Genomic DNA, 15015 nt, shown 5'->3' with positions numbered 1-15015 from the left:
GATTAGTTCAGGCAGGTATTTATTCAATCTATTGGCGAGCAATTTAGCGTACATTTTTAGGTCTACATTGAGCAAGGAGATGGGACGATAACTGGAGCATAATTGAGGGTCCTTACCCGGCTTAGGGATCACTACGACATGAGCCAAGGTGGAACTAGGAGGAAACAGGACCTCCGGGGAAATAGAGTTAAAAGCTAACAACAAAAGCGGTAGCAACCGGTCCGCCAACACCTTGTAGAACTTGGCAGTGTAGCCATCCGGGCCAGGACTCTTCCCCCCTGGAAGATCGGTTATAACCCTGAGGAGTTCCGAGGAAGTGAAGTCCGAGTCAAGTTCCTCAGCTATCTCCCCAGACCACGGTGTGAAGGGGGATGAGAAAGAATCCCGGTCCGGCGGATGGGAGGGGGCGGGGGTGGGAGGGTCAAGGTTGTAAAGATCAGAGAAAAAGCTATGGAAGCACTCCGCTATCTCTGGGGTCGTGTGAACAACTTGGCCAGAAGGAGCCTTAGTATTTGGGATGTGTGACTGGGCAATTCTAGTTTTTACAGCTCTGGCCAACATACGTCCGCTCTTATTGCCAAACTCGTAGAATTTACTGCGACAGACTTGGAGAGCGCGCTGCTGGGCAGAGTCCAACAGCCGTCTGGCGTCCTGTCGGGCAACCTGTAACTCCCGTAAAATCGGAAGAGACAGCGCACGTTTGTGAGCCAGTTCAAGAGCGCTAATTTTTTGGAGAGCAATTTTAAGGGAGTGGGCCCTTTCTCTTTTAAGGCGCGCCCCGTGTTTTATGAGGACCCCCCTGAGAACGCATTTAAGGGCTTCCCAACGAACCAAGGGGGACGTGTCATCCTGGGCATGATCAAGTGTGAAATGTTCCACAGTTTGAAGCAAATCAGCATGGCACACCCCATCCAGGAGCAGGGACTCATTCAGTCTCCAAGTCCAGGGGCCTTTAGTGATGAAGGGGAGATGTAAAGTACAATATACCGGGGCATGGTCAGACCACAGGATACAGCCAATGGACGTAGAGGCTACCCAGGGGAGAGCATGTTGCTGAAGGAAAATGTAATCCAAGCGACTGTAGGTGCCATGCGGATGGGAGTAAAAACTATAATCCTTATCCGTGGGATGTTGAATGCGCCATGCATCACACAGTTGAAGTTGTAGGAGAGCTCGCCTCGCCCGCCTAATAGCACCGTATGCAACACTAGAACGACCAGTAGAATTATCCACCGTCGGATCCAGAGTAAGGTTAAAGTCTCCGCACAGCACCACAGTCCCCCGGACCACCGGAAGGGCGGTTTCTATAAGTTGAAGAATGAAGGGCACCTGACCCTGGTTAGGAGCATAAGCGTTAATCACCGTGAATTCCCTCCCACCAATATTAAGCACTAAGATGAGGTATCTCGCCTCGGGATCCACAACAAGATTGACAACCTGATGGGGGAGAGACTTGTGGAGGGCTATGGCAACTCCACACGATCTGGAAAGGGGATTATTACTGAAATGCCACGTAGTGTAGTGTTTGTGCTTGATAGTAGGGGCATGTCCCTCCTTAAAATGTGTCTCCTGGAAGCATGCGATGTGTACCTTACGCTTGTGTAGATGGTGTAAGATTTGCGCCCGCTTTTCAGGAACATTCAGCCCCTTCACGTTGAAGGAGGCAATATTAAGGTCAGCCATGGATGCAGACTAAACGGCTCACTGAGGTATGCCGGGTAGCGCACGAAGGATCGGAGTCCAGGATCACCAGGAGGGAAGCAGAGGAGGGAAACAAGCTAGGAGTAAAGAACAGAGCATTAGAGAAAAACACAGACATAAAATCAAACAAAAAAGGCAGTACGAAAACAACTGCCGCACAAACTAAGCGCACAATTGCGGAAGACCAAAAATTCGGTCCAAAACCTACAGGGGGAAGGTGACAACTATGCATAAGAGTTATCCGCACTCCCTAGCGTACAATAATATAAGTATTAACAGCTTAACATCATTTGCACACTTTAAATAACGAGAGAGGAAGACATTGGAAGGCATCTGAAGGTAATACTCAGAGCAACAAGCAATCTTGAAATCAGACATCAAGTAAGTAAGTAAAAGGAGGAATTCCAGGAGCGACAGTCCGGATCATCATGCCGAACGGGCGGTCTCCATGGGTGGAGTAGGGTCACGTTCTTGTCGGCGTCTAGATCGTCTGCGAGGTCCACGCGGAGGACGACCCTCCGCCACAGCTAGGGGCCCAGAGAACGGGCGTCTCCCCCGCGATCCCCCGCCAGCAGAGGATAACAACGAGGGCCACTCCGGTAATGCAACATGAGGAAGGTTCAAGTCCCGCAAGAAACCAGGCAGGTCGGCCGGGGATCGCACAGTATAGGTACGGCCCTCCTGTCGAACCATCAGGGCAAACGGGAAGCCCCACCTGTAGATGATGTCCCGGTTCCGGAGCACCTCCAGCAGGGGTTTGAGAGCAGCTCTTTGCGCCAGCGTGTGTCGAGATAAATCCGGCAAAATACGCAACTGCGTGCCTTGGTGGAGAATGATGGGCTGCCGTCGGATTTTTTGGAGGATAGAGTCCTTGATTGCGTAAAAATGGATTCGGCAGATGACATCCCTCGGCCGAGGATCATCAACACTTACAGGGCGGAGAGCTCTATGTGCCCGGTCGATCTCTATATGGGTATTCGGCGGACGGCCTAGTAAAGTATTGAAGATGGTGGAGAGAGTCGAAAACAGCTCAGACGCAGGAACAGATTCGGGCAATCCTCGAACACGTAGGTTGTTCCTCCTATTACGGTTTTCAATATCATCAAGGTGCTGCTGCAAAGTGAACAACTGAGCTGAGTGCTGCTGAATAGTGGATTGGATATCTGCAATAGTGGCATTATCAGCCACCCGGTCCTGCGTAAGAGTGTCCACCCTCGTAGAAAGTGAGGAAAGTTCAGCACGAAACTGTGTAAACTCCAGCTTGCATTCTTCAACGATCTGTCTGGCAAAGGACGTCATATCAGCCCTAGTAGGCAACAATTGAACAAGCTGGCGGATATCTGAGAGAGTCGCCGGCCGATTTTCACATATAGATCCAGACGACGGGTCAGTAAAACTTAATCCCCTACTGGCTGGGGTGTCCACTTCAGGCGACGGGAGTGGGTGCAATTGAGGACCTTGGCCACTTGCAGGTAGTGCAGGCATAGCCCCAGGGTGCTGGGGAGCTCCCATAGGCAGGGTCGAGGCTATGGTTGTTGGGGCATTGGGGAAGCTGTGCCATGCGGAGCCAGAGGACCAAGAGGGAGAGGCCCCCACCAGCCCAGGGTCCCTGGGTGGGAGGGGAAGATCTGGAGCTATCAGTCCCACAGCGTGTGAGGTGAGCTGGGTGATGGGAGGCTCAGGGCCTCGGTACTCACTGTGCCTCCTAGCTATCTCCTCCAACTGCAGCACTGCAGGCAGGGCAGGTGTGGTGTCTCTCACTCCCGGGGATGGTAGTAGGCCGCTGTCGGGTCTCGGAAGGAGAGGGCCCGCAGGCCATGAGAGCAGTGACGGGGGAGGGTGGTGTCCTGGCATGCGCAGGCCCTCCGGAGAAAGCCGGCCGCCATCTTGAGAGGCCACATGGTCCTGTGACAGGGGAACGGCGTCCGCCGCTACAGGGGCCCCTAATGCCTCCCAGCTAGACCGGGGATCTGGTGCCTCTGGGTCCGGTACCTTCTGCGTTGGCACACTCTCTTCCGGAGCAGCTGAGAGGAGGGCCGTGCTCTCCAGAGCAGGCCCGCATCCGCACGCCTCATGGTCCCGGCGGCCATCTTGGAGATCGGCAGGCGCTGTCGGCCGTGCCGCAGGATACATCACAGCCCGGGAAGGAGACAGAGGACCGGGGACCTTCAAGATCTGCACCTCAGAGGGTGAGTGGACGTGTCCTGCTGCCATCTCCGGCACCCCTGTGCACTGGTCCGTTGGGGATGTAGAGGTCGGGCGGCCATCTTGACCACCGGCCTCGGCCCGCGTCGCAGCCCGCAGCTGCATCTGGGGCTGTCGCCCAAAATAATCCCCGATATCGCGCTGGGGCGATGAGGGGCATGTAGGGGCTGCTGCCTTCGTTTTTTTTTAATTCTTCCCCATAGCTGGGAGCGGATGTCAGCAGATTTCGGGAACGCTAAGAGAGGAGCTGGAGAGAGCACGTCTTCACTCTCCCATAGCTGGCCACGCCCCCCCTACCTGGATAATTTTTATACCAGCGTCCCACTCTTCGACTGCCTCGCTTCCAGTCCTGCGGCATGCGGCACTTCTAGAAGAAATCTGAGAGGCCTCCCTAAGACTCTGCGTGGGCAAACACTCAGAAGGGGTGAGAGCAGGGCACATTCTAGCAGCAAAATATTGTGTGTCAAGTATAAGGACAAGAGAGATGCCACACCAGTACCCATGTAACAGTACAGAGACCCCCAAACCAGACTGCATCCTGGACTACAATAGGTACATGGGAGGGGTGGACTTGTCAGATCAAGTCCTGAAACCCTACAGCGCCATGCGGTGTGGTATAAGAAGCTGGCCGTGCACATCATACAGATGGCATTGTACAATGCGTACGTGCTACGTCGATGTGCAGGCCAGACGGGAACTTTCCTGGAATTTCAAGAGGTGGTTATCAAGAACCTAATCTTTAGGGACCAAGAAGAGGGGGGGCACCCAGTACTTCTGGAAGCGAGGCCACGCGCATCGTACCAGGGCAACACTTTCCAGGAGGAGTTCCCCAAACTAGCAAGAAGGGAAAAAGTGAAAAGAGGTGCAAAGTCTGCTATAAGAGGGGGATAAGGGAGGACACAATATATCAATGTGACACGTGTCCCGAAAAAACAGGGCTCTGTATGAAAGAGTGTTTTAAAATTTATCATACATCCCTTGATTTTTAATCTACCCGAGTTTTACTTACCCTGATGCACTCCGCACAGCTTATCCCCCTCATCTTTCCCTTCTGAGCCCTGCCATGTGCCCAGGCAGCTGATAACAGCCACATGTAGGGTATTGCCATACCCTGGAGAACCCACATTACAGTTTATGGGGTGTATGTCTGCAGTCAACATGCTCACTACACCTCTGGATGAATGCCTTAAGGGTGTAGTTTTTAAAACGGGGTCACTTCTCGGGGGTTTCAACTGTACTGGTACCTCAGGAGCTTCTGCACACATGACTTCGCACCAGAAAATCCCTAGCAGGCCAAATGGTGGTCCTCTCCTTCTGAGCCCTCCCATGGGCCCAAACGGCAGTTTATCGACACAAATTGGGCATTGCCGCACTCAGGAGAAATTGGGCAACAAAATGGGGTATTTTGTTCCTTGTGAAAATAAGACATTTTGATGAAAAACGACATCTTATTGGAATTTTTTTTATTTTTTTTATTTCACAGCCCAATTCAAATACGTGCTGTGAAAAAACTGTGGGGTCAAAATGGTAACAACAACCATAAATGAATTCCTTCAGGGGTCTAGTTTCCAAAATGGGGTCACTTTTGTGGAATTCCTACTGTTTTGGCACCTCAACACCTTTTCAAACCTGGCATGCTGCCTAAAATATATTTTAATAAAAAAAGAGGCCCCAAAATGCACTAGGTGCTTCTTTGCTTCTAGGGCTTGGGTTTTATTCCACGAGCGCACTAGAGACACTTGTGGGACATTTCTTTAAACTGCAGAATCTGGACAATACATATTTAGTAGTGTTTCTCTGGTAAAACCTGTGTTACAAAAATTTTTTAATAAAATTGAAATTCAGCAAGAAAAATTAAATTTGCAAATTTCACCTCCACTTTGCTTTAATTCCTGTGGAATGCCTAAAGGGTTAAAAAAAAAAGTTTCTAAATGCTGTTTTGAATACTTTGAGCGGTCTAGTTTTTAAAATGGGGTGGTTTATGGGGGTTTCTAATACATAGGCCCCTCAAAGCCACTTCAGAACTGAACAGGTACCTTAAAAAAAAGGCTTTGGAAATTTTCTTAAAAATATGAGAAATTGCTGTTTATGTTCTAAGCCTTGTAACGTCCAAGAAAAATAAAAGAATGTTCAAAAAACTATACAAATCTAAAGTAGACATATGGGAAATGTGAACTAGTAACTATTTTGGGTAGTATAACCATCTGTTTTACAGGCAGATGAATTAAAATTCAGAAAAATGCAAATTTTTCAACATTTTCTCTAAATTTTGCTATTTTTCACAAATAAACACTGAATATATCGACCAAATGTTACCACTAACATAAAGCCCAATGTCTCACAAGAAAACAAACTCAGAATCGCTTGGATAGGTTTAAGCATTCCGAAGTTATTACCACATAAAGTGAAACATGTCAGATTTGAAAAATGGGCTCTGAGCCTTAAGGCCCAAACTAGGCTGCGTCCTTAAGGGGTTAATGCCCAACTGGGCATTTTTTTACTTTTGACCAAGTGGGCATTGTAAAGAAAAGTGTATGAGGCTGACCAATCAGCGTCATACACTTCTCTTCATTTATGTCCAGCTGTACTCACAGCACAGCGTGATCTCGCGAGATCATGCTGTGCCGTCACTTACTCTCGTAGTAACTTCACCAGAGCGTCGGGAGAATGACCAGACATCATCTCCTGGCTGGAGGTGCACGTTTTGACATGAAAAGAAGGTGTGAAGACGCATGCCACAGCGTGTGCATTGATTCCTATGGACACGACGGATGCCACAATAGTGTAGTTTGTGCATAAGTTTTGTGTGCTTATGTCCTAATCTTTTTTTTTCATAGTCCTGAAAAGCGTAGACTTTATTTGTATTAAAGTCAATGGTTGACGTATTACCCAGATCATGTTACAAAACAGTTCCTCAAGCCCCTCAAAACGGACGCCAAAAAACACAGCAGCCACTTCCTACTACATCCTTTATATTTTGACTTCACAAATCTTTATTGATTTTGCTCAAGAACAAAAAACACGTAAGTTTTTTGAAGTGATAGCGGACTCAAACGTATAAAAACATATATGACAAAAAGGATGTTAAAAATGAATACGTTTTTGCAGCTTTTTTGACGTATACGTTGGCGTATACTACAAACGTGTGCACAAAACGAGATGTGAATGGAGCATAACCACTTTCACAATGTGCATGAATGAATAAATTGGACAAGATTCAGCCCATTATGGTCACTTGTCCTTACATCTAAATTCAGCACATACCTGGGCTGCACCAGTAGGCAGGATGATCCAACTAACTATATGGGGAGTTTTGGTGCAGCTGCAGTGACATAGCCGGTGTATAATGACATCACTGTGGCCTCGTACGAATATCAGAAAATTACTTTGTACATAGACTGATATTTCCTTACCACATTTTCCACAGAGCCTAATATTAATACACTGACTTGCAAATGTTTAGGATCACTCATATATTTTTTTATTTTTTATTGAACAAATCGATTTTTCATCAGTATAACATCAAACTGACAAATTATAGTCACTACATTGTCAATGGCAGAACTTACAGCTTTGCAGATATTTGGCAATCTAGCGGTCAGTGTTTGTAGATATTCAGCGGAAACTGGACATTGTCAGACTATGACTTATTAGGGATACCCCAAAAACATGGAAGATGAATACATTGACAACTGTGTGCTGCCATGCCCCTTGTCAATAGGAAGTCCCTACATAGTCTTAAAGGGGTTTTCCAGGACTTTTTATAATGATGGCCTGTCCTTATAATAGGTCATCAATATCAGATCAGTGGGGGTCTGTCTCCTGGGACCCCCACCGATCAGCTTACTGAAGGGGCCACGGTAAGAAACAAAGCAGCCTCTTCATAGTTTACCAGGCACAGCGCCATACACATCCATAGCGGCTGTGCCTGGGATTGCAGTTCTGGTCCCCACTTGAGTACACATACACGCTCGGCTGAGCCGAGTATGCATGTGTATGGGTGGGTCGGGAGGAATAGCTGTTGGCCTAACGAGCATTCAGCAAAAAGCTATGTAAGGTGGATGGCCACCTTTACACTGTCAGCAGTGATTGGACAGTGTCAGACTGTGTAGGGACATGCCCCTTTGACAACTCTGTTATCAATTTATCCATTCATTTACAGGTGGAATAACAGAAGAGCTGAAAACGCAGAGTTCTAAGAATGCTCCAGAATTGTTATCTCACGGGTAATACAAGTACTTTCTAAAACAGACATGTCAGGAGAGCCGACCGGACCTCTTTAAGAAGCTTACGTAAAAGCAAAACTTCTTTAGGATGTTTACATCTAGTGCAGAGCTCACCAACCTGTGGCACCGGTGCCACAGCCAGCACTTGGGGAATGGTTTGCTGGCACACTTTCCTCTCCGACAACACAGTTGTGTGCTTGGTGGCGCTGATCACAGGGAGAGGGAGCGGCGCTTCATTATTTGCTTGGCGGCGCTGATCTCTAGGTGAGAAAGCGGCGCTTCATTATGTACTTGGCGGTGCTGATCAGTAGGTGAGAGAGCGGCGCTTCATTATGTGCTTGGCGGTGCTGATCAGTAGGTGAGAGAGTGGCGCTTCATTATGTGCTTGGCGGTGCTGATCAGTAGATGAGAGAGTGGCGCTTCATTATGTGCTTTGCGGCGCTGATCACTAGGTGAGAAAGCGGCGCTTCATTATGTGCTTGGCGGTGCTGATCACTAGGTGAGAGAGCAGTGCTTCATTATGTGCTTGGCGGCGCTGATCAGTAGGTGAGAGAGCAGTGCTTCATTATGTGCTTGGCGGTGCTGATCACTAGGTGAGAGGAGAGAGCAGTGCTTCATTATGTGCTTGGCGGTGCTGATCACTAGGTGAGAGGAGAGAGCAGTGCTTCATTATGTGCTTGGCGGTGCTGATCAGTAGGTGAGAGAGCAGTGCTTCATTATGTGCTTGGCGGCGCTGATCACTAGGTGAGAGGAGAGAGCAGTGCTTCATTATGTGCTTGGCGGCGCTGATCACTAGGTGAGAGAGCAGTGCTTCATTGTGTGCTTGGCGGCACTGATCAGTAGGTGAGAGGAGAGAGCAGTGCTTCATTATGTGCTTGGCGGCGCTGATCAGTAGGTGAGAGAGTGGCGCTTCATTATGTGCTTGGCGGCGCTGATCACTAGGTGAGAGAGCAGTGCTTCATTGTGTTTGATGCTGTTGAACACTTGTCAAGCACACAATGCAGCACTGCTCTCTCTGCCAGTGTTCAGTGGTGCCAATCTCATAATGAAGTGCTGCTCTCCCCTGGTGATCAGCGCCACAAGGCCGTAATTCAGTAACAGCTCCGTAATAGGTAAAAGATAACAAAATTGACAGCTCTCCCTATGTGCACCCCCAAATCTAGTGGTCAATATCTGTAGTCTCTCCTGTGTGCAGTACTCCCTAGCTGGTTTTCAGTAGTCGCGGTCTCTCCTATGTGTTACCCCCCAAATCTGGAATTCAGTAGCCACGGTCTCTCCTGTGTGCAGTAGACCCTAGCTGGTGTTTAGTAGCTGCAGTCTCTCCTATGTGCACCCCCCCAGCTGGTGTCCAGTAGCCTCGTATGCACCACAGATGGATCATCTTTGCAAAAAAAGTCAGGGACAAGGGTCACACTGAAATGCAAGATTAATTAACAGATTATTTGGTTTATGTCACATATGTGGTAACAGTTTGTCTTATATGACTTTCATGTTTGCATGGCACACAATTTTTTTTCGGCACGCCATACAAACAGGTAGCCTACTCCTCATCTAGGGTATTGAATAGATGGTGATTACAAGTAATAAAAAGGATATAATGTGAATAGGGATCAAATAATACCTTTGTAGAGCTGGAACGGTCTCCACATTATGGGCATAGACATCAAGTCCAGAATTGACAATGGTTTCTACAGCTTTCTTATCACCGCGGAAATCTGGCGTTAGACATTCAATAAGGATTTTGGAATTCCTGAGCAGAAGAGGGTTAGAGTGGATTTTGTTAAGGAGATAAACCAAAACAAAGAAACAGTAGTAATGTAGGGAAAAGTTTTTTGTAAGATGTACGCAGAATTGTATAATACATGTGGATCCATTAAAAACGAACATAATACAGCTGAAGAATATAAATGTGTGATAATGGGGGCGGTTCACAGATCACATTACAGTTTGTAATTTTCGTACATTTGACGCCGTTTTCAAACATGTTCGATTTAAGAGCAGAATATTTAATGTAAGTGAAAATGTTGGATGGGTGATACATAAAGAAATTATCATTTGTGGTATGCAAGATCAATTTTAATTAACGATAAACAATAGTTTTAGAATTGATCTTTTTATGTCTAGGAATTGCAACGATTATTTCTACGTGCTTTCAGGCCTTTATGCCGTGTACACACATTGAGTGCAGCTAAAAGCAGTTTGATTATTAATGGCCGCTCGGTATTGCAGGTATTAGGCTGGGTTCACATGACCATGTTACGTCCGTAATGTACGGAACGTATTTCGGCCGGAAGACCCGGACCGAACACAGTGCAGGGGGCCGGGCTCCTAGCATCATAGTGATGTACGACGCTAGGAGTCTCTGCCTCTGCGTGGAACTACTGTCCCGTACTGTAATCATGATTACAGTACGGGACAGTTGTCCTGCAGTGAGGCAGGGACTCCTAGCGTCGTACATCACTATGATGCTAGGAGCCCGGCTCCCTGCACTGTGTTCGGTCCGGGTCTTCCGGCCGAAATACGTTCCGTACATTACGGACGTAACATGGTCGTGTGAACCCAGCCTTAGTTGCAATACCGCATGGCCATTAATAATCAAACTGCTTTTAGTTGCATTCAGTTTGAAAACCGCGCAAAACTAGCCTGTCAGGGCGGTTTCCGTGCAATAACTGTGCCTTACACTTGTGTTAAGTTTTTTTTTACACGCTAACTTAAAAAAAACAAACAGGAAAATGAAAGAGAATTGCGACCCAAAATGCAACAATGTTTTATTTACTTCCAAAGACATTGGCATTTTTTCGTTTTGTTGTAGCGGTTATTTTTGCAATAGTGACAATAGGAAGTGCAGCCATATTGGTTGTAACCCCTGAATTAACTGCGCCAAAACTGTCGATCAACTATCAATTTGTATTTAGATGAATATCAAAGTGACAGCTTTACCAACGGCTGCTGAGAAGATCGGTGACATCCAATATGGCTGCACTTCTTGTTGTCACCTTAGCAAAAATGGCTGCCAATACTAAACAGAATATGCCAATATACCAGGTAAAACAAACGGTGGCAGCCGCTCCAACTTCTGGTTTACTCAAATATGGAGGTTTTGAAGTTTTGAATGGAAATTCTCTTTCCAAAAGGCAAAAATAATCAAAAGATCCTCAACAGTCGGGTTTTTGTTTTTCTATTAATAATATACCTCTCTTTCAAAAGAGACACTGTTGTTGCAAAGTGTTCAGCGCCTCCATCTGGAAGATCTACGCAAGAGCAAAAGAGAAACAGAAAATGTCTTCAGCAAAATAACAGAACCTACAAATACATGTGTGAATGAGAAGATGACACTACATACAATGGCGCAGATCTGTTTCCCTGCCCATGTATATGATAAAACACTTTGGTAGAAGTTGGAAGCCTCTCTAATAAAACATGATACGACTTAGGCTTTGTTCACATCTGCGGAATGGAACGTCAAAGTTTTCCGTCAAAATGAGCCCATAGGTTTCTGTTTCCATCACCATTGATTTCCGTTTGTCTCAGATGTGCAAGGGTTCCGTCGTTTTGACGGAATCAATAGCGTAGTCGACTACGCTATTGATTCCGTCAAAACGACGACTACGCTATTGATTCCGTCAAAATGACGGAACCCTTGCACAACTGAGACAACCGAAAACCATTAGCACCGGATCCGTCACCATTGAAATCAATGGTGATGGAAACGGAAACCTTTGGTTTCCGTTTGTGTCAGCCAGGGTCCCGTTCCGACGGAAAGCTCAGACGGGAACGGGACCCCGGCACAGATAAGAATGAAGCCTTAGTTTTACAATTTGGAAATGTATAGTGATTTCTGTAGTTATATATAGTGCATTGAAGGGGTTTCTCACAATTAACATTTATCACCTATCCACAGGATAGGGGAGGCCCCACCACTGGTAACCCCATAGAACACAACGATCTTTGGCCGTGCAGCCCTAGCAGTATATGGAGCCTTGCTCTATCAGAGGGAAGCAATTACCACTTTAAGATAGGGCTGCACGGCAGGATGTGTCAAGAAAATCGCCATGTTGCTTAAAACATTGCAGCTAATAATAGCGGTGGTCGTGTTGCGACATGCGACCTAATACTACTGCGACCTGACCGTCATCTAAAATCCAAACTAGCTGGATTGTGGGTCTCAGGTCGCACATGACATGGCTTTCCATAGTCAGAAATGTAAGTCGTGTGCGACTGCGACACAAATGCGACAAGTTTTTATAAGGTTGTGAAAATATAAGACTTTGACTGCGACATAGTTCACATGTCCAAAAATCACTGTGTCGCGCTGTGTAAATTGCAGCACTGTAAGTAAATTTGGTCACTTTGCGACCCACAAGTTGTCGTGAACGCGACACTACAAGAAGTCCAGCGGCTTTGGATTATTTGCGACTGTGGTGTCACGGCCAAGGTAACTTGCGGGTCGCCAAGGCGACCACATTGACTTTCATTACCTGCGATGCAGTCAGACCAACACAGTGATCTTTAGCCGCACGACCTGTGTCACAGTCAAAGTCGCCGTATCACCCTAGCCTTAATCAAGAGCCGAAAAGCAAACAAAACGTGCCCAATCGCGACGCTCATGGGATTTAATGTTGCGCGACACATTTCACAGTTTAGCCCTAGCCTTATCTTGCGGAGTGGAAGCAGCTACCTGGGATTGAGCATACATGTATGCTCAACCATGTGGCCCGACAGAAGGTGAGCATACATTAACTGCATGATGGATCCTGGGCAGCTTGTTTCCCTGCAATTCTCTCTAATAGCGGCGATTGTTGGTCTGGAAACAAGAAAAATGCCCACTTCACATTGCTCCTTCCAGCGGATTAGGAAAGATTATAACCATAATGACAAGTCCCCTTTAAAAACGACTAGAAAGCCTACTCTTTATTAATGCAACAATATGAGATCACAAAAATGACAGTCAAAAAAGTGTAGACTTTTCCATTACCTGTCTATCTTTTACCTGTCTATCTCTTACCTGTCTATCTTATGTACAGTGTTTTTGGTATATGTAGAGTGAAATTTTTAATACTCAAGAAATTCTGATCATTTTGCATTAGCATTTTATTTGGGGCTGTCTTCTTTATCGCACTCTACCCTTGCAAATTTACTTTTCCATAAATATTTGATAATCCAGTACCCATCAGTCCCAAATCCCATTCATTTGACTGTACTGAAAAGTGCTGCAAATGCTCCACCTAGTGGCTACCTAAACATATAGCAGGAAGAAGATTGCTGTAAAACACACTGTGGAGCAGGGGTCTCAAACTCAGCCGGGTAAATGGGCCGCACATAGAAAAATGTGAAGTTGACGGGCCACATTACTTTCAAATTTGATAAAATACAAAATGATTGTTAATCAATTAGCTATTTGAACTACTATAACAATACTACATTACTATAATACTACACTACTATAATACTACATTACTATAACAATAGTACATTACTATAATACTACATTACTATAATACTACATTACTATAATAATACTACATTACTATAACAATACTACATTACTATAATAATACTACATTACTATAATAATACTACATTACTATAATACAACACTACTATAATACTACATTACTATAACAATACTACATTACTATAATAATACCACATTACTATAATACTACATTACTATAACAATACTACATTACTATAATAATACTACATTACTATAACAATACTACATTACTACATCACTATAATACTACATTACTATATAAATACTACATTACTATAATAATATGACATTACTATAACAATACTACATTACTATAATACTACATTACTATAATAATACTACATTACTATAATAATACTACACTACTATAATAATACTACATTACTATAATACTACACTACTATAATACTACATTACTATAACAATAGTACATTACTATAATACTACATTACTATAACAATACTACATTACTATAATACTACATTACTATAATAATACTACATTACTACATCACTATAATACTACATTACTATATAAATACTACATTACTATAATAATATGACATTACTATAACAATACTACATTACTATAACAATACTACATCACTATAATACTACATTACTATATAAATACTACATTACTATAATAATATGACATTACTATAACAATACTACATTACTATAATACTACATTACTATAATACTACATTACTATAACAATAGTACATTACTATAATACTACATTACTATAATAATACTACATTACTATAATACTACATTACTATAACAATAGTACATTACTATAATACTACATTACTATAACAATAGTACATTACTATAATACTACATTACTATAATAATACTACATTACTATAATAATATGACATTACTATAACAATACTACATTACTATAACAATACTACATGACTATAATACTACACTACTATAACAATAGTACATTACTATAATACTACATTACTATAATACTACATTACTATAATACTACATTACTATAACAATACTACATTACTATAATAATACTACATTACTATAATACTACATTACTATAATACTACATTACTATAATAATACTACATTACTATAATAATACTACACTACTATAATAATACTACATTACTATAACAATACTACATTACTATAATACTACATTACTATATAAATACTACATTACTATAATAATACTACACTACTATAATAATACTACATTACTATAATACTACATTACTATAATAATACTACATTACTATAACAATACTACATTACTATAATACTACATTACTATAATAATACTACATTACTATAATAATACTACATTACTATAATACTACTACATTACTACATCACTATAATACTACATTACTATAAA

The 15015-nt window shown here is 43.9% G+C and overlaps 1 protein-coding gene across 1 annotated transcript in view; it reads right to left on the bottom strand.

Moving 5' to 3' along the window:
- Positions 1 to 15015, bottom strand: part of LIAS (lipoic acid synthetase) — a 38545-nt gene that overhangs the window by 10291 nt on the left and 13239 nt on the right. The window contains exons 6-7 of the mRNA XM_075859240.1: positions 11326 to 11383; positions 9754 to 9882 (exon numbers count right to left, since the gene is read on the bottom strand). Coding sequence (XP_075715355.1) covers positions 9754 to 9882; positions 11326 to 11383 — 187 coding nt within the window. The remainder of the gene's footprint in view (positions 1 to 9753; positions 9883 to 11325; positions 11384 to 15015) is intronic.

This window comes from Rhinoderma darwinii, chromosome 1, assembly GCF_050947455.1.
Source record: "Rhinoderma darwinii isolate aRhiDar2 chromosome 1, aRhiDar2.hap1, whole genome shotgun sequence".
In the NCBI taxonomy this organism is placed as follows: Eukaryota; Metazoa; Chordata; class Amphibia; order Anura; family Rhinodermatidae; genus Rhinoderma; species Rhinoderma darwinii.
This window is presented reverse-complemented; position numbering and strand designations above follow the sequence as displayed.